The sequence below is a fragment of the Sylvia atricapilla genome, chromosome 1 (assembly GCF_009819655.1).
Source record: "Sylvia atricapilla isolate bSylAtr1 chromosome 1, bSylAtr1.pri, whole genome shotgun sequence".
Lineage (NCBI taxonomy): Eukaryota > Metazoa > Chordata > Aves > Passeriformes > Sylviidae > Sylvia > Sylvia atricapilla.
Window position 1 is genome coordinate 131,632,241 of NC_089140.1, and position 20,478 is coordinate 131,652,718.

The 20,478-nt window shown below is 39.4% G+C and overlaps 1 protein-coding gene across 1 annotated transcript in view; it reads left to right on the forward strand.

Annotated features, from left to right (window-relative positions):
- VPS13B (vacuolar protein sorting 13 homolog B) overlaps positions 1-20,478 on the forward strand; it is a 429,788-nt gene that overhangs the window by 393,625 nt on the left and 15,685 nt on the right. Inside the window, exons 46-59 of the mRNA XM_066334019.1 lie at positions 395-658; positions 810-893; positions 1,064-1,239; positions 1,720-1,890; positions 2,545-2,746; positions 3,729-3,917; positions 4,342-4,488; positions 5,704-5,960; positions 7,475-7,602; positions 8,196-8,395; positions 10,781-10,899; positions 12,049-12,863; positions 17,074-17,250; positions 18,228-18,398. Coding sequence (XP_066190116.1) covers positions 395-658; positions 810-893; positions 1,064-1,239; positions 1,720-1,890; positions 2,545-2,746; positions 3,729-3,917; positions 4,342-4,488; positions 5,704-5,960; positions 7,475-7,602; positions 8,196-8,395; positions 10,781-10,899; positions 12,049-12,863; positions 17,074-17,250; positions 18,228-18,398 — 3,100 coding nt within the window. The remainder of the gene's footprint in view (positions 1-394; positions 659-809; positions 894-1,063; positions 1,240-1,719; positions 1,891-2,544; positions 2,747-3,728; positions 3,918-4,341; positions 4,489-5,703; positions 5,961-7,474; positions 7,603-8,195; positions 8,396-10,780; positions 10,900-12,048; positions 12,864-17,073; positions 17,251-18,227; positions 18,399-20,478) is intronic.

Sequence of the window (20,478 nt, forward strand, 5' to 3'; positions counted from 1 at the left end):
TCATTGGCTTGGGATGGGAACATGAGGTATCAGTAGAAACCTTTCTGAAGTACATCCCTGTGACTGCTCAGAAATGTCTCAAAATTCAGAGACCATCAAAGACCAAACCAGAACTGTCAGCCATGGGCAGTACTGCTGAGTTCAGTGGGAAGGAAAGTGGATACGTTGTGTGTTTCTTTCAAGAGTGGATACTGCCTTAGCAATATTTCTAGCATTTTAATGCCTAGATTTCTATGAAATTGGACATATATTTGGCCGATAAAAACAATGTTTTACCAGTCACTGCCTTCAGCAGCACTTGCAAAAACCTAAAGCGGTTTTCGCTCTCTAATTCAATTTTGATTTTTTTTTCCACAATTGTTTACATAAGAGCTGTATTTTTTGTGTGTTTTAGATTCTAATCTGTGGAAGACAGACAGTCTGTAGTTACCTTTCTGAAAGTATCGAACTGAAAGTGGTTCAGCATTACATTAGTCAAGATGGACAGGCTGTTGTTAAAGAACACATCAACTGCCTTGCAGCCAAGCAGAAATTGCCTTCATATATCCTAGAAAACAATGAGCTCACTGAGTTGAGCGTGAAATCTACAGGAGATGAAGACTGGTCCCAAGATGTGTGTCTAAGTTCTAAACACACAGAGCACAGCACTGTCATTCAGGTATGACTAGAAATGGGTATATGGAATAGAGCATTAGAAACGTCTGAGAGAACTGAGCACTTCTCATCTAGAGTCCTATTTGATATAATGAAACAGTGAATGTTATCATCCTGAAATAATGTTAGTGTAATGCTGATCTTTCTACAAACAGGTACCATCTTCAAAGAGTTCAATTACATACGTGTGGTGCACAATTTTGACTTTAGAGCCCAATTCACATGTGCAGCAGCGATTGGTAAGTGCATTTAATGTCTCTGAAATCTAAATGCTTATGCCTTATATGTTATATAATAAATCAAAGTCGGAATGACCCAGTGTAAAGATTTATCAATAGTTTTTTTTCAACAGTTGTAATACTGAAATAAAATTGGCTTTAAAATGATGTATTTTTTTTTCTTTCTGTAGATTGTTTTCAGCCCTCTTTTCATTGTAAGGAGCCATCTTCCAGACCCTATTATCATACATATAGAGAAAAGAAGCCTGGGACTAAATGAAACACAAGTGATCCCAGGGAAAGGACAAGAGAAAGCACTGCAAAATATAGAACCTGATCTTACACACCACCTGACTTTTCAAGCCAGGTAAAATACTCATTTTCTTTGAAAATGATTTGTTTATATGGAAAAGAAAAAATAATTTACACTTCAATTTCTTCTGCATTTTTTTCCAAAAGTATCCAGAGGGGATATGACAGAACAAGCATGTGTAGCTGAAAATGATACTAGAGGAAGTATTAAATTTGGTATAACTATCCTAAGCACACTGCCATTTGTTTAATTAAGCAGTCCACATTCTTGTGTTTTAAAAAATAAATTCCTGAATTATCTTGAAATGGCTTTTTGAGAATAATGAAGAGTTTTTAGGGTCATTACTGTGTCATAACAAATCCATGCATGTCAGTAAATTCTCAGGAACTTGTTGGACATCGTAACTGGATTCATCCACAATTACCATGAGAGTGTTCTTGCTGCAGAGTACACTTGGGAAGCCTCATCAGAGAAAATGTTAATGCTAATGCTTGATCTTGTTGTGTAAGTGACTGAGTCTGTTTTCAATGACAGGGAAGAAGATGACCCATCAGAGTGTGCAGTCCCTATCTCAACCACTCTGATTAAACAGATAGCAACTAAATCCCATCCAGGTGGCAACGTCAGCCAAGTGCTCTCCGAGTTCTATGGCATTGCTAGTCCTTCTCAGCCTGCATGGCCTTATAACAGGAAGGATTCAGACAGGTAATTCCTTGCTAAACCTTCAGCATGACTGTTGCATTGCCTCTCCAAATAAACTGGAATCACATTCTGGAAGACTGTATGTGATGAATATTGAATATATTTTCAGCAATTACACAATTCCTGCATGTAAACTGCAGAATCTGTGGCAGGTGGGGGAAAAAATTAGGTCAGCCTCAGGGCTGCCCTTGTTTACACTGAGAAGATTGCATCAGTATGGATTTTTAAAAAATGGAACCATTTTTTTGTGAATGCACTTTCTTTACTGCAGCTCTAGAGGCTCTTGTTTATTCAGCTGCTGTTTGTTTCAGTGGAGAAACAGGGAGTTGCTGTAGAAGTAGTTGTTGGGGAAACAAAAAGGAAATGTGATTTGATGACTACAAAAGTCTCAGGTTTAGCTCTGAAGGACAGTGGTAACTGTTAAGGCATTTATTAATTGATTAAATTTAGGTTGAGCTTGTGGAGTTAAAAATACACATTTGTAGCCTACATCTATCTAGATCTTTCCGACAGCACCGCAGTGTGTTCCAGAATGATAAGGTAAGAAGAGAAGTTTTTCTATCTCACAACCAGAAAAGCCTTGTGAATTTCTGGAAATGACAGTCTTGACTTCATTATTCCTTTGACTTTACCTTTTTGTTTATTTTTTTCTGCCAGCAATGAACAGCTCTCCCAGTGGGATAGTCCAATGCAGGTAAAGCTGTCGGTGTGGAAACCATGCGTTAAAACTCTGCTGATTGAACTCCTGCCCTGGGCATTGCTTATCAATCAGTCCAAGTGGGACCTCTGGCTGTTTGAAGGAGAGAAGATTCTTCTTCAAGTACCTAGTGGGAAAGTAATTATACCCCCCAACTTCAAGGTAATTTGCCATTCACATTAGCAGGCATGGCTTTGCTAAACACGCTGATTCTGAAGAATGGTTATTACTCCAGATGATTCCCACTTTGCAGTCAGTGTCTGTGTGTTAATCTTGTGATGAGGACTAGCAATAAGAATTGGCCACACTGGCTGAGTCACCAAGTGGGTAGCATAACATACTTGGTAGCAGTGTTTGAAAAACAACATCCTAAAGATGCATAGTTAAAAATTTTCTGCAAGATACTATAGGAAGAAGGCCTTCATTCCATCAGCAGCCTTCTCCCCTTCCTCTCAGTTCAGCCAGAATCTGCAACATGGGTGTAAGGTAGCAGCCCACGAAAATTGTTGTAAAGGCCAAGTAAAGACTTTGGCCTCTGCTGTGCCAGTGTGTCACTTGGGAAGTTGTTGACCACAGTAGCAAAATTGACAGCCTGAAAGGAATGTTTGGTTTGAGAGCACTTTAAGTTATGTTATTTCATAGTTTTTAATGTTAACAAGACAAGTTGATAATGACACAGAATGAATTACAATAGAGGAAGATTTTTTTAGAATGCCTGCCTTCCTGAATTCAGTGTAACGGACCTTCCCACATATCTTGGCCATGCACATTCTTTTTTATTTTAACTGATATGCTTTAGTTTTAAAATAATTAAGGTGATTTGACACAGCAGCTTGTTAATTCCAATTGAGCGATCTGACACTTCCTTTTTATTCTGTCACCTTTTCCCCTCCCATGTAGGTCTGTTAATAAACAGAAGGTCTGCCTAGTAACACACCTCAGAGTAGATCACAGCCTTGATCCCCTGTGAGGATCAGTTCCTTATCCACCTTGTGGTTTTATCTATCCTTGTACCACATAGAAAGAATCAGAGGGAGAAAAGCAGGAAATTGTATTCACTGCCTGCTGGAAACTGCCTTTAGAACTATAGCAGAAATGTATCAAATTGTAAACAACTGATAATCAGTCATTTTTTCACTTGCAGGAAGCTTTTCAGGTTGGAATATACTGGGCAAACACTAATACTGTGCACAAATCAGTGGCAATTAAACTGGTTCATAATGTGACCTCCCCAAAATGGCAGGATGCTGAAAATGGGGAAGTTGTAACGTTGGATGAAGAAGGTTTTGTTGAAGCAGAAATCAAACTTGGTGCTTTTCCAGGTCATCAAAAGGTTAGAAAAAAAAATTATAATTATTTGTAACTTTATAATGTAAAAACAAAGTCATATAGCAGATAAAACAATCAAATGTATGCAGTGTGAAAGCTTCTCCCTACTTATGTTAATGTATGTCCAACATAAAGAGAGTATAAACAATGTATGAAATATAATTTAAAGAATTAGATTGCCAAAAGCATACTGTGCAACCCATAAAGATAATACAATATCTCCTGGAAAAAGAATTAATGAACTCTCAGTCTTGTTTGGATAACATTGATAGATGCAACTTCAAAAGTACATGATGCAGCTCCAGTTACAAAGTGCATGAATATAGAGAGGATTTCTTTGATTAGAAAGAAAACAGCAATTCTGTTGCTACGTTTCACTACCTTTTGTGGTTTTGTGTGACTTCATCAAAATTTTCATTATCTTACAGTTGTGTGAATTCTGCATTTCTTCCATGGTTCGACAAGGTATACAAATTCTACAGATAGAAGATAAGACAACAATAATCAATGATACATCATATCAAATCTATTACAGGCCACAGCTTTTTATTTCCAAACCCAACTCAGAAGAAGAGGTAAAGCAGTGTAGATACTGTTTTTGTTTGTCATCTGTGGAAAATGGTTGTTTACATCTGTATCTGTATTTAGATGAGCTGCATATAGGAGAGCTTGGAACAGAAATCTTTAGACATAATAATCATAAAGTAATTTATATCATTTAGAATACTGAGTCCTGGGTAATTTCAACTCCAGTAATTAACTGTGTTCAGAAATCTGTGCAAGCAGCAAATTCTTGCACATTGCAGAATTAGTTCTGCCTGTTCTCCATCTGTTCAGGCACTAATGGCCATTTCTGTAAAATAGGCAGTGTAATCCGTAGTAGCTGTTGAAAATGTTCTCAGAATTTTTACTGAGTTTGCATGTAAAAGAGGTATATTGGCCTGGCAGGCTGAAAATGTTTTGTTATCCTTTTGGGAAGATTCCAGTTATCTGAGCAAAGCTGCAGAACTAGAGACATGCCCAAACTTTATGTATTTCATAAACTCCATCAAAATGTGAATATCAGTTTTCTAATAATCTCACAGAATATTTAAGGGCTAGCTTGCAGGAACCAAAATGTATGCATGGTCAATATATTTTAATCAACCATTTATACATATTTATTGAAGATTACATTTATAGTAAAATATGTGGAAAGAATTCTCAGGGTCAAACTTACTAGAAGAGCTGGCAGATCAACAAATTTTTTAAGTTCCTGTTTCTATATTGTTTTCCTTCTGCTTTAGTTTTCTTCACATGTACCTACAGTTGTGCATCGCACATTTTGTGGCAGTTTTATGGGAACTGGGAACTGAGGCTAAAATCTATTCTTAATTTTGTAACTCTAAAATGGATTTTGTTCACACAGTTGTGTTACGGGAATGTAATTGATTTTGGTGGAGCTGTTGTGGTACTGAGAGACAACTGTAGATCACAGGATTACAGAATCACAGAAGGTGTTGAGTTGAAAGAGACCTTAAAGATCATCTATTTCAAACCCCTCAGCATGGGCAGAGACATCTACCGCTAGACCTGGTTGCTCAGGACCCCCAGATAGCTGTCTGCAAACCTATACCTGAGGACAGAGTTTGGCCAAACAGCCTTTAATGCAATGCCCTTAGTGCAACCTTTAGTTATTTGTGGTCATTGGCTATTTGAGAGCGTTCTGTCCAAAATCAACACGAATAAACCTCCTTTTAGGAGCCAGCATGCCGTGGCGGTAGCACGAAACAATTCCTTTTTGTTTCCAGGACTTCCACGGAGCCGACAGCGCGGTGTTGAGCGCCGGGGCGGGCTGCAGCGGGGCGCTGAGCGCCGTGCCCTGCTGGGACCTGCTGTCGGAGCCGGGTCCCGGGGCCGCGTTCCCCACGGACCGGCGCCTGGTGCTGAGCTTCAGCGCCGGCAGCCGCGGGCTGTGGAGCCTCCCGGCCGTCGTCAGCGCCGACCTGCCGCGGCAGAGCGTGGCCGTGCCCACGGGCACCTGCGCCCAAGGCGGATTCTGCACCAGGTACTCCCCAGCGCCAAGCTTGGCTCGTGGCTGTAAAGCCTAGCTAGTCAGAAAGCATAAGAGATTAATGCAAAAGTCAAAGTAACTCGTGCCCCCCCATATGTAAAGGCAACTCTTACTTTAATTTAAATATCGCTGTCTTCTGATGGCTTTGATGCTTTTATTGTAAGTGGTTTGGTGATATGGCCATGTGCAAGCCGTACACTTCTTAGGATGTATGGCCTGCTATTATTTTCTGTGCATGAAAAGCTTATATTGGGGAATTAAAGTGTTTTTTTAGTTTGTGAATGACAGTTTGGGAGTTGAAGGACAGTGTGTAATAATACAATACAATAATTTAGGTTTTGGTTATAAAAGGTAGGCATATCTTTGTAAGCATACTAAGAGGATAAAGAAGAAAAGACAAAAGGGATGAAATTATTTTGAGATTACAGCAAGGAAAGGTTTCAAGTTTTAAAGCTTGAACTGTGCAGTTGTGCGTTCTACTTACAAACTTATGGAACCAGCTAGTTAAAAATAGCAGTCCAGTGACTTGTCAGATGAGCAGCTTCCTTTCTTGAACTTGATATCTGAATCTATTCGCGCTTATACTGGTACAAACAAGAAACAATCTGCTGAAATTAAAGAAGCAACATCAGTATATATTACCAGAGATGTGATCTTTCTCTTGCCTGAAGTGCCTGATATTATTCAAACCCTTGTAAGGTTCCTCTGCGGAGTCCCAAGAGGTGTTAGTTATGATACTAAAGATTCTCATACAGACTTCAAAGTTTTAAAAAATTTAATGGAAAAAAATAAGGGAAGGATTCCTATCATTCTGCCACAGGCATAGAGAATCTCATGTCCGTAATCAAATTTTCAGACTTTGGATTTTTTTAAAATCACCATGAGGTTAAGGGTTTTTAACAAATTAAATAAATTTGCACAAGAGAGGAAAAAAAGAATTTATGTTTATGCATGAAAGTATTTTATATAGCTAATGAGTAGAACTGAATTCATTTAATCTTATTTCAGAAACTGTTGTAGTGATGATCCATAACATTAACATTTAAAAGAGCAGTACCATTGTGGATCATTCTAGGGGAGCAGTCAGTTAGATTTATATATTTGTTTAAATATCTTTCATGTGTACCAGAGAAGTATCCATACAAATTCTTCTGGAAAATTTTTAAGATTTATGTTGAAAATTTGGGCCTACAGTCTCATGTTTTTAATTTAATATAAATCTCTGCTGGCTAGGGCTCTTATCTTGTAGACACACATGTTCAATTCAACTCATGAGGACTCTCCATGAAGTAATTTCTTCTCTTGTTTTTTAGGCTATTTCCATGTGTTCTTCTGTTGAAGTGGAGATGTGTACTTGCCTAAATGTAGATAAATATCTATGGACTTGGAACTTGATCATAAAGAATCTTATAGATACTAGTTTTGGATGGTTTTAATTGTTCGGGATAGTAATATGTAAAGACTTCATCCAAGACAGGCATAATCCAATATATCTGCTTCTGTTTTAGAGCTATAGCACTGACTTATCAAGAGCATCTTGGTGTGACGTACCTAACACTTACAGAAGATCCTAGTCCTCGTGTAATTATCCACAATAGGTGCTCCATTCCATTGCTTGTAAAAGAGAATTTCAAAGGTAGGTCCAAAAATTAGAAACAGGGCACTGTTGTAGTATAACTTATTTTACTGCATCTCCAGTCCAAAATTGGGTTCAATGTGTGTTTTGGTTGTAGCAAGAACTTGATGCTCTCATGAAGGTCTGTGTCAAAGTGAGAGACTCTGAAAGCTGTTGGAGCTAATTGTGAGGTCAGGAGTATGAACTTAAATATTTGTCTCTGGACTTCTGGGTCTCCCTGGTCCCAGCTGTCAAGGTGACTCAGCTGTAGGAAATCCATTTGCAGTGGAGTTTTGTTGACATCAATTCAATCCCATGGAACATTTATATTTCCTCAGATTTGCAAATGTAACACAAAACATATTGTCAAAAGTCTGGTTGCAGTAACTTAATGTCATGATCAGCAGAACATTATTTCTGTAAAACTTTATGAAATAGAAAGAGAAAAGGAAAAAAATCCAAACATATAATGTTCTAACCAATAGAAAAGCAATGTTTTTATTTATTAGGAATACTTCAGATGGAAAAGTTTCTCATTTGTGCAAGTATAGATGAGTTTTGATTTCATACAGGTTTTAGAAAGCTCTGATCTTGTATATTTTATAAAATTTCAGAAACACCGAAGTTTGAAGTTTACTGTAGAAAGATTCCAGCTGAGTGTTCGGTTCATCATGAATTTTATCATCAAATCTCCAGCTATCCAGATTGCAAAACAAGAGACTTACTGCCCAGTATTCTCCTGAAAGTGGTGTCATCTGATGAATTAGTAAATGAATGGAGTGATTTTGTGGACATCAACAACCAAGGAACACAAGTAAATCATTATAAACTACTTCCTAGTTAACACCATAAATGGTTGTCTTTCTGACCTGCACAGTGCATTTTTCCTCTACAATAAGTGTATCCTTTCTGTTGGTTTAAGGGGTTTTATTTAACTCCTGGGAACTCTCCTGCCTAACTAAGCCCCTTCCTGTGGAAGTTTTAGAATACAGGCTATCTTCTTTACTGTCTCTTTTTTAAAATAGCTAGTTTGAAAGTAGAGGCTTTATAACACTGATCTTTTTCTCTTTTTAATCAACCTGGTGTTGACTGGAAAAATCAGTCTTGAAAATTTCTGTGCTCTGTAAGCAGAGAATGCCACAGGATCCAGGAAAATTTGGTGATTTAATTATCACGGGATTTTTATCTTTATATCTTGCAAGTATCATCCCAAGGGGTCATTCTCCCTCTGTGTCTTTACAGAAGCTGCTTGTGTCTTTCTAAAACAAAACAACCCCTTCGTTTTCTTTCCTTCTGTTATTTTTCTCTGGGTCTTGAGGTAAATGAAAGCTTCCTTGACTGGAGTAGTTTTTTTTGATGGGAATATTTTCCATCTTTGAAGTCATTAGTTTACATGGAATCAACATAAACTGCTTGGCTCTTTGAAAGAAATACTAGTTTCAGATGTTTTCCCTGGGCACCAATCACAAAATGCTCTTGATTATTGAGTGTTATGTTATATAGCAAGTAGTTCAGTTCCATTCAGCAAGCCAGTCAAGCAATGCAAGGTTTCAAATTTCAGTCATTAATGTTATGCCAGACCAGGGTTCTTTGTAAGTATCTGGCTCCTAGAAGGAATTAGATGCTAAGACAACATTTGGGGATCATTGTCTACTTGAACAGCACTCCAAAAAAAAGTATAACCTTCTGTTATTGAAGTTTTTGGATGTATGTGTTTAAAATTTTCCCAGGATTTCACTCTTTCTCTTAGAAAACTATGAATATAAGTGAATAAGGAATATAGTAATAGTGTCTCATGCAATTCAGTTCAGGTTGTGAAATAACGGATTTGAAGCATCTTAGATAATTTGTATGTCTTCTATGTGGTCACAGATAGGTACTTCTTTTTCTATTAGAAAGTACAGTCCCGTGTAGGATGGTGAATCTCTTCCAGACAAGCAAAGGATTAAAATCGACATGTCAAAATTAGAAATTCTCTTATATGTAGTTGTCAGAAGAATAAGAAAGATTTGATTAATGAAATTTAATTATGTGTACAAGATTATTATGAATAGCCTAACAAGAATCAGTTTAAGTGCTGATCCTACTAACCTTCCAATTGTTTTTGCTTCTGGTGACTTCTTAACAGCAATAAAGATTCTTGAAGACAAATGGATGTTTATTTTACCTGTGCTAGCCCAATATCTTTGTGTTATTTCTGAAGTTTGCATTCCTTTATATTATAGCTTCTGTCATTGCCATCTAGTAAACAACTGTGTTGATAGTAACCTTACAGGAAAAGAGAAGCCAGCTTGCTCTAACAAGGACTGCTGTGAATTTTCCAAACCTTTAATAGATCTTAATCCTTTCTGTTCTGGAGAAACACAAAACTTGCATGAAAATATTGCAGAATTAAGCTCTAAAAGTAGTTCATCAGTTTTCTAAGTAGAATATTCCTAATGACAACTTGTCCGGAATGAAAGTTTGTACACCTGTAAGCAAGACACAAACCTGTTGTCAAATTCCCATTTTTCCTTTTTAGATGCTTTCTAAAGCCTCTAAAGCATCCTGCTTTTTTGTGCTTTCCAATAGGTTTTTGCTATTCTTCATGGCAGCACCTTGCCTGTGAAAGTGTTCTTAACAAACCAGTTTGAGTGGCTTAATAATGTTTTCAGTCTTGAGTTGTTAATGCAAGTTTTCATGGACCCAAAATGTTACTTGCTTTTCAGTGTTCATGTGTTTTACATCATGTTATCAGCCATTCATCCACTCAGCTCTGGCCTAGGGCATAGCAACATAATGTTAGTTTAGGGTTTGTTTTCTAGAGAAAGTCAGATTTTTTAGAGCTCCAGGAAAATGCCTTTCTTCTTAATCCAAAATCACAAATTAAAATTTCCTTTTTATTCTTCTCATATAAACTACACCCTCCCCAGCACGTCTTGTTTTTGTTTTTTTTTTTCTGGAGAAGTTTCTTATTAATTGTATTCAGTTATATAGTTGAATGATGAGATGGAAATTTCATCTCCTTGTATAGCTAAAATACTTAAAGTATCCGAGCAGTTATTTTCTGAATTATTGAAATCTGAATTTTTTTCCTGAATAGTATCCTGATTTGAGCAAAAGATCTCAACCGGAAGGCATTGTTAGCATTAATTTAATTTATGACATTAGAAATAGTGATTTCAGTTACATTCCATGTGTTTTTAACCTTCTCCTCTAGATTGTGTTCTTAACTGGCTTTGGCTGTGTTTATGTGGACATCACCCATCACTGTGGAACATTAGTCATAACCTTGGCCCCAGAAGGAAGAGCAGGACCCATTGGTATCAACCTCAACAGGTACCTAAAGCACATAAAAGATGATTCAAAGCATTGCTGAGAGCCCAGTCAGCTTTCTAAGTGTTAACTGACTTAGAAATTTTGGCTTAACTGTTTGTTCTGTTTAATATTGCTGCATACTCTGTAGCATATGTTTAGACCATATGGCTTTGTATATCACAGTTAAAAAGGACAATCTAACATCAAAAGTCATGTCACTTTAGGGTAAACATTAGACGACTGGTACAAAGAGAGGACCTGAGTTGTTCATTTAAAAAAAAATGTTTTCCATGATAATTAATTTTGAGTGTGTTCATCAATTTAAAATGTATTTAGCCAGGTTTTGCCATCTGTAATCTTACAACCTCCTAAAGATTTAATGCACAAGAGCTGTAGAAATAGCCTTACAGTTAGTAATTAATCATGCTTGATTATAACACCCTTCTTTAGAAGATTTCCCCACTTCCATAATACGCCACAATCTGGTCCTCAGCTTCATTCAAGTGCAGTTACAATACTACTTATTTCTAAGCTGCAGAATGCTTGGCCTCCAGCAATCCTGTTACAATTAGAGTGGAATTTGTTGTATTTTTATTTGCATTGTAATTAAGTGTTAATCCCCAAGCAACTGGTAATCAGCAGTATCTGATAGTCCATTTGCTAGTTAAACTTGGCAATGGGTAGTTTACATTGCAGGGGGAGGCCCCCAATGCCATCAGTATAAAAATACTGCAGTGGCTTCATTGGAGGGCACTCACTGCATGTGATGTGAAATGATTATCTATAATAGCCACCTTCAGTGAAACATCTGAGGCTGTACATGAATCATCAGAAAATTGTATTTGTGGTGTGCTTTAATATCTGTCTCTGCAGCAAATGTAATAGGGAATTACTGTGTAGATAGAGATGTTCCTGTCCAAACTATCCCGTTGAATGATAAAAAAGAGACAACCCTGGCATAGATATATACTGTCTCGTTTCTTAGACCTCCTAGGTGGTACTCACTGTGGTGATTAAGGTTGCCAAATCCCAGTAACATTAGCAGGACTTGCACAATGAGTTTCCCACGTATTATAGAGAATGTCTCTCTTGAGAGCTCTTGGAGCAAGCAAGATGCCCGGTGAACTCAAAAGACAGGAAGTAATAAAATTTCCTTTCCCTCCTGTCTAGAAGTCAAGAGTGGACCCTGTCACTGAAAATGTTCATCAGTCAGTTAAGTCTTGCTGCATTTGATGACATTACCAACCACAAAGTGTCATCGGAGCTCCTGCGTCTCACCGCGGACAATGTTTTCCTCCACATGGCCTCCGGCACCAGCTCCCTGTCACAGGAGTTCCAGCAGGACTCTGTGGAAGGCCTCCCACAGTTTCACAGTCTCCAAGTGTATTGTGAAGACTTGCAACTGGACAATCAGTTGTACAGCAAATCCAATTTCCATTTTGCAGTCCTGCTGTGCCAAGAAGAGAAACATGAGACCGCGCAGTGGTCAAGAATGAACAATCTCATTGTTTGTAACAAAGATTTGGAAAGCTATAAGGAAAACTGCTTTATAAAACTCTCTATTGCTTTTTCTGAGGAAGAGAATTTCATGTTTCATGTAAATGACCTCAGCTTTGAGCTCAAACCAGCTAGGCTGTATGTGGAAGACACCTTTGTTTACTACATTAAGACTTTGTTTGATACATATCTTCCAGAAAACAAAACTGCTTGTAAATCCATGAATGCTTCAGATACTACCCTGACAGTGCCTGAACAAGTGAGAGAGCATGCAAGAGCTTTAGTCAAGCCAGTGAAGCTAAGAAAATTAAAAATACAACCTGTGAATCTCCTTGTCAGCATTCATGCTTCCTTGAAACTGTATATAGCTTCAGATCACACCCCTCTCTCCTTCTCTGTGTTTGAGCGAGGACCCATCTTCACCACAGCCAGGCAGCTTGTCCACGCCTTGGCCATGCATTATGCTGCTGGAGCACTTTTCAGAGCAGGTCAGTACTTTTCCTTAACAAGCAACATTTTCACTGGGTACCAGGATTCTGTGACTGTTGCTCAAGATGAGTACTCTAGAGATGTTAGCCGTACAATTCTTGTTCTCAAACACTGTTTGATAATGATGCTTTCAGACACCTTTCAGGTCCTGTCTTACAACAAAAGGGAAATAAAATAGCTGAGTACACACCAGTGAAGATTCGCAATGTTGTGCTAAACAGTAGCCTGTCCACCTGAAGGCTTTAGCTACCTGAAACCCTGAATACAGCATAAAAATGTGTTCTAGCTGGCTTAGGTTTTGTCATTTTATATTATAGTGCTAGTCAGAATCAAGCCACATTCTTTACATAAACTCCGCAAAACAGTGTTTAATCAAATTATTCAGCATGTTGCTCTGCATTCAGAAGTAAATTATAGACCTAAATGTTGTTTTGTTGTTAAAGCTCCTTTTGGCTGCAGTTTATGATTAGGAATCTGTCTTTTTTCATACAGCCTTCGATCTGAACTGGCACACAGATGTTTATTGTCCTTTGATCCAAGAACCATGAAGTTTGCTGTTAGTAACTTTTTCCCATATAGGATCAATAGCAAACAGTTAGTCTTTTTAAGTTACCAGGTACATTTTGTTTTCCATAAACACTAATGTAGAAATAATAAAATCTGGTCTCTGATGTGTCTTGGTGCAACACAGAATTTGTGCCTGAGACAGGAGGAAGCTCCTCCATGATCACATACAAGTCACATATTCCACACTGAAACATGGAATTTATTTTCCTGCAATATTAATAGTCAGATTTTCTGAGATCCAAATGCTTCCATTTGGGCTGGAAGCATAGCTGCAACCTCACTTCTGCAGAGTTTCCAGAACTGTACACGTGTATTTCATCTATTTATAGATGCTGACCTTGTCTTTCTCTCTGTGCACACCTGACCTGCACTGCTGATTGCGACAGCAGTATGCACAGTTGTGCACCAGAACAGTGTACCAGTTCATTATTTTCTTGCAATATGATGCTTACAAAATTTGCAGGTTTTTCTTTCTTGCTATTTGTTTTGTAGTTAAATCTCATAGTATGGAAGGGCAGATCTATTCACTTGGTAATTAAGAGTGAAACTGTAGCCAGATATGGTCCACAGTGTAAGTGCTTCTCCCCCATCACTTGCTCTGGGATCAGTGATGTATCTGAAATCAAGCAGATTTAAGTATTAAGAATTGAGGTTTGCTTTGGTGGAAGTTCTCTTCAGGAAAATACAAAGGCATATATACTTAACTCCCACTACAAGCACTAAAATTAAAGTGTGTTGTTTGAAAGGTGTCACCATGATTAAAATGATGAATTGTACTGATTAAGGTTTACTTTAGCAAAGAAAATGGTTTATGTTGAAGACTTTGTGACACTTGTCAAAAAAGCTGGCTGTGTCAACAAAGTAAAAAAGGAAGGAAAAACTCAAGCAGAAAGCTTCATATGATCTGCAAACCTTGAGTATTTTTTCTCACCATTAGCACAATTGGTCTCTTATGGAAGATGACCTTCTGCTCTTGCATTTTAACCACATTAATCTGGAATATGGGTTGTTTGACCCCCCCCTTGTGCTCACCAATGTCTCATGCATAAATCACTGGTAGCATCTGCACAGACAGTCTTCCCATACAGCCATACCTTATACTCAGAGACTCTTTTTTGCCCTTAGCTGTGTGGAGGACCACTGCTGACCCGTGGGAGGGGGCAGGGTTTGCCCCAAAGCTTGCTGGAGGGGGTGCATCAGGCTGCCCGATGTGTTGGGAAGGAGTGGTCAGAATCTTAAAGCCATGAATGGGCTGGAGAGCTCTGTTCAGAGATGCTGACTAGCATTGCTTATCTCTGATAAGCCAAATTTGCAATGGAATTCTCCTTTTCTAATTAAGTTGTCCCCTATATAAAAGTTAATAAAACTCTATTCAAAAATATCACTGGTACCACATCTGACCCTATAGTTGCCTATAAAGAAAATCAGCTCTCTGCTAATACAGTCATATTTATTTCATGTCAGTGGATATAATTACTATGCATAAGTGGGAAATGGTAACCTGACATGATACTGTATTTCTGCAAAGTAAAATGCCACACAGAGCTTGTGAATTGAGGAGTTATTCCTGGTTCCTCTTTCTCCTATTCCTGACTTACTCCCACACCTTCCTCCTTGGGCTGGGTGGTCCAAGCTGGCAGTGAGGAGCTGTTGGGTTTGCTCTGGGCATTGGCCAAGGAGGGTCACCCATGCTGGAGGTTGTACATTATTTCCATATGCTCTCCAAGAGTGAGGACAATCCATCCAGAGCTTCCCAAATCTGACAGGCAGGGATAGATTACAGCAAACCATCCCAGGCAACCCCTCAGTTTTGTGTTTAACTGTTTTCATTCCTGGTTTTTATCTGTTTTACATTCCTGAAATGCTGGCTGGGCCAGCAGGCAAGTGGAGTTGGAGTCCCCCATGTCCCAGGCTGGTGGTGCCTGCAGGGGATGTTGCAGGGCACCAAGGCACTAAGCTGCAGTGTTCTGAAGCCACTTTCCATCCCACCACCATGTAGGACAAGGAATGTCAAGAATATTTAGGGGGGAAAAGGCCCTAAGGAATTATTGCAATAATATTGATCAGAAAAAGCAGAAAGAACATCTCTCTGGTATGTACGCACCTCCCCCACCCCTCCAGCTTTTCAACACCTCACACAGTGGCAAAGATAATTTCTGAAAAATCCTACAGTGAGGGAATTGCAGGCCCAGCCTGGAGCTCTGGCTTCCCCTGGTCCTAGCAGGAAAGGACTGCCAGGGGATGCTCCTTTCCAGGACAGCAGGACCACAGTGTGTGTTGCTACTCTGTTCATTGCATTGCCAGTAGCACCAGTAGCACTTGGGTCTCGTTCTTGTAGTCCATCCCACCCTCTCTCTTATGTCCACTCCGGTTCCTGCTTTTTTATGTTACAAGTACTGGAGTCCTCAACCAGCCAGAACTGAAATGTGGGACAGATTCAACAAGAATAATACATTTTCCAGGAGCTTACAATGATAGTATGAGATTAATTAATTTCATATGAGTAACATTTTCTCTTCTGTTCAGTTTCATGATTCAGCCTTCCACAGGAATGACTGGGAGGGGTTAAAAGAAAACAAGAAAAGCATCTGGATAGCAGGAGTTTTCAATGATGAGTAGGGCAGAGCTCAGATCAAGGGCCCTCATGGGAAAGCAGGAGGCCAGTCTGTCCATCCTTCAGTCTCGTGGCCCTGTCACACCTTGTGCCACTCTACAGTGCCAGCTAAATTTGTGGTACCAGGGCTCAAAGACCAAACAGTTCCTGTTTCACATTTATTGCCATTTCTGAATTGCTCTCTCAGGGCTGCCAAAAAAAGAGTTATGCAGCACTGTTTCCCTAATAAATCTGCTGCCTACCAGCCTGAGAAAGACAAGACCTGCAAATAGCTTTCCAGCAACAGATTGCTGCATGCTCAGCCATCCAGAAAGCTGCTGGCAGCCCTGCGTTTATATAGGAAACCAGATCTGCAGATACTTCTCCTGGGATATGCATAAGGAATACTCCCCTATGAGTAACCTAATCAGCATGTAGATGTCATTGCTGTTTACACAACTGTACTGAGCAGAAGACATTTGTCTGGCTTTCACTGCACTCTGAAAGAAAATGATCAGCTTAGAAGGGTTGGGGTGGATTTAAAATAACTTCTTAAGCACTTGTCAAAAATCTGCATCCCTTTTCCTAACACTCCATCAAGCAATTGACCTGCACACTCCCGTAAAGCAGTACATTGTATCAGTGTAAACTCCCTGTCACAATTCTATCACATAAGGATGTGAAATCACAACGCTGCCTTATAGTGCCTAAACCCAACCATCTGAGCTTGCAGTCCCATTCCTCTGTAGCTGTGAGGCTCTTGCATCTGCCTCCCTCACACACTTTTAGCAGAAATACGGGAAGCTCCTGGAAGGAAGTAATTCTAAAGCTATTTGTGAGTTTGCCAAAAGGATTTCTTTGATTTACGAAGTATGAAAGATTGCCATTTCTGGATTCATGGTGGATGAGTTATTTCCTGTGTTTTGCTCAAAGGAAGTTCATAATGCAATGAATTCTAGTGTGAAAAAGATAATTAAGGAATAACCTTTTCACAACTGCTGCTTCTGCAGTTTTTGCAGCTGTAACACGTGTCTGGTTTCTCCACACAGGCTGGGTTGTTGGATCGTTGGAAATTCTTGGAAGCCCGGCTAGTCTGGTGAGAAGCATAGGGAATGGCATTGCTGATTTCTTTAGGCTCCCCTACGAAGGGCTGACCAGAGGCCCAGGAGCGTTTGTCAGTGGAGTTTCCAGAGGAACAACGTCATTTGTAAAACACATTTCCAAAGGTAGAGTTTTCACTTTATTACTCCCACTACTGCTTTGTTGTCACACGTTGCTTAAGTTTTGAGCAGTAAAATCTGTCCATCCTTCAGTCTCCTGGCCCTGCCATGTCTTGTGCTGCTCTGATAGTGCCAGTTGAAATTTCTGGTACCAGGGCTCAAAAACCAAACAGTTCCTGTTTAGCTAAGCTAAGAGGGTAACAAGCTCACATGCAATGTCTCATGTATTAAACAGATCACCACTTTACTGCAGTGCATGAGAATGTTTCAGAAACTTCAGAATTTTAAACCTCCCAGTGGGAAATAGATATTCACTCAGCAAGTATTTCATGTGATAACTGCAGAAGCATTAAAGGTGTTCTGCACTTCTGCTAACCATCAGAAATTCTACACTCGGTCACCTCATCGTATTTATTTAAAAAAAAAAAAAAAAAAGAAGAAGTAGATACAGTTGTCATAACTGTGTAGTACGTGGATAGGATTTGACAGTGGGGCTGGCCTGCCATGGGAACAGGAGGAGCTTTTCCTTTGCAAAGCCTGTACAAACAGTGCCATCGCGTGGCTCCAGCCGCCGCACAGACGCAGAGCCTGCCCCGGCTGCTGCTCCGAGCCTCCACTCCAGCCTCCCACAGGACGCAGCCTCGCAGCTCCTTCTGTAAATATTTGTTTACCTTTCCATCACCCCCCTCTCCATTTAGATTAGCTTTACACAAGTCAGGGCACTGGAGAAGGATGTTCAGATGAGCTTCTGTTCCCACCGACCAGGCAAACCTGGAGCAGGCTAATGTAAAAGGCATGACGCAGACCATAGCAGCAGCGTGGTGATGCTTAACAAATAGTAAAGCGTGTTACACGTGGGTGACTGTTCCCTTGACTTGCTGTTCTGCTCATAAGCTCGATATTGCAGTGAGGCATACAACGTCTCCGTGGTTTAAATTAAAGCATTTTGATCCAGACCCAAGTGTGTATCTCCATGCATTTAGGTACACTGACGTCAATTACCAATCTGGCAACAAGTCTTGCTCGGAATATGGATAGGCTGTCACTGGATGAGGAGCATTACAACAGACAAGAAGAATGGAGAAGGCAGCTTCCAGAGAGCCTGGGAGAAGGACTGAGACAGGGGCTCTCTCGTTTAGGCATTAGCCTTCTAGGTAATGTACTATTAAATATCAAGTTAAGTGATAATAATGTTTTCTAATCTGCTCACTAGCCTTTTCTAACTGTGAGTTATAATTTCGAATTCTGGGAGGGTTGGTGTCTTCTTGTGAAAAAGCCTCACAGTATGTATATTAGATACTGTTTATCAAGATTTAGTGACTTTTGTGTATGTTTTTTGCTGATAAAATAATTGCAGGTCTAGAATGGGTTTGCACTTTCTTTGTGAAATAATATTTTCACTCGTACATGATGTAGATCTGAGTGGGAAAAAAAGAGTAATTCTGCATCAGGCAGCGTGACTTGTAACTAATTCAACATGAAGACGTCATCTTGCTGATGTTTGCTTTCCAATGAATTATAGGAATGCCTTCTGAACCTGCTTGTTTTTGCAGCACTGTAGATATCAGAGATTCTTGGGTTTGTTTGAAAACCACTTCAACTTAGTGCAGATGTTAAGTAAGCTTTGATGAGGAATTCTGCTTTTACAGAGACCCAGATCATCCTGATTCAGTGTAATTTTATTCATCAAGCAGCCAAGTGGTTTAGTTAGAAGTAAAAATTACTCTATCCATTTCAAAATAGTACCTAAAAATTTGAAAACTACTCCCGAGTGGAAAAAGTCTCTGCGAGAAGTTTTGCAGTAAGGGGATGGATTTTCTAGGTTACTTCAACTTGTCACACAGCAAAGGAATGCAGAACTGTATTGTTTGGCAGAGTTCCTCAGTATGGATTAAACAGTATGAATCTCTTAGAGATCAAAGTGACCAAAAGCAGTCCAGTGCAAAAGGTTAGAAGAGCTGAAGCTTGAAAGGATTTGTCCTGTTTCCTAATCTTCAGTAGTGTACACAACTCCTAAATTTGCAACCGCAACCCTGAAAGCCCCAAAGAGGAAGTGGTAAAAATGTTACAAGTTTGGGTTAAGTTGCTGGGAATTATTTTAAGCAATAACATTAGATGATGTGAAGCACTGTCATTTGATAATGCCTGTAAACCGGCAAGCGAGTGTCCTGGGAGAAATGTGGATAAAGGAGAATTTCCATATATTAGTAGCCACTGTCCCAATAGTAAGCTGTTACTGGTGTTGCAAATCAAAGGCAGTTTGGAGGAGGTTTTATTTTCCCCTCTTGTTTCATTGGACTGAGGGCAGTCCGGTTGAGTTGCTGGATGAAAGATTATACTTTTAGAAGCACTGTGTCAGCCTGGCGTGTATGTGCTGGTGAAATGGTTTGGTGATCTTGGCTCAGTTATTAATAAAACATCGAGGTAACGTGGTGTCTATATCCCCTTCACTGACACACCAGAGCCCTTCACAGCTAAAAACATCCACTGTGCAGCCTGAAGTAAAGAGCAAAGCTTGGTCGCTTTGGCTGTAACAAGGCAAAGTTTCTGCTGTTCGGGAAGGCTGGGAACTCCTCACGTACATGCACAAATCCACCATCCCTGCACCTCCCTAGCACAAGGGTTCCGTGGTTCCCGGCAGCACACCCGACTTAAACGCAAAACGAAAACAGAGCTAGAATTCCACTGTCCCTGATTTCCTAAGAAATCAAACTTCGTGTTAGAAACTTAGAGCTTCATATTAGTATTTAAACAGTGCTCCTCCACAAGCCAGGGTTTTGTTTTTATCCCGCTATTATTATTTAGAGATTGCTCTCTGCTAAATACCTCTCTTCTTAGCAGTAGAGTCAGTGAAGCACCCAGATAAATAGCGACAGTTACTGTGTAGCTGATGTGACAAGTATGGAACTCTCACTAAGGGAGAAATCAGAAATATTCAACTTACTTTGTATCAGTTTTTTAATTAAACCTGATTTTTAAAAAGTTTGTTTTCTCTGTATAGGCAGCAGCATTCATATAAATTCTGTCAAGATCTAAATTATTAATAGAGCTATGTTTCAATTTTCACAAACATGTCAGAAAGCTGCTGCTGTCCCAATCATTCAGTTTAAAGAATATTGTGGCTTCCCCCCCAAAAAACTAGTCATAGTTGAAGGGGTGGTATCACAGTGCTGCTTTTTTTTCCCCAGCGTGTTCAGAATGAATGTGAATATGCTTACTCTAAAAACATTTAAG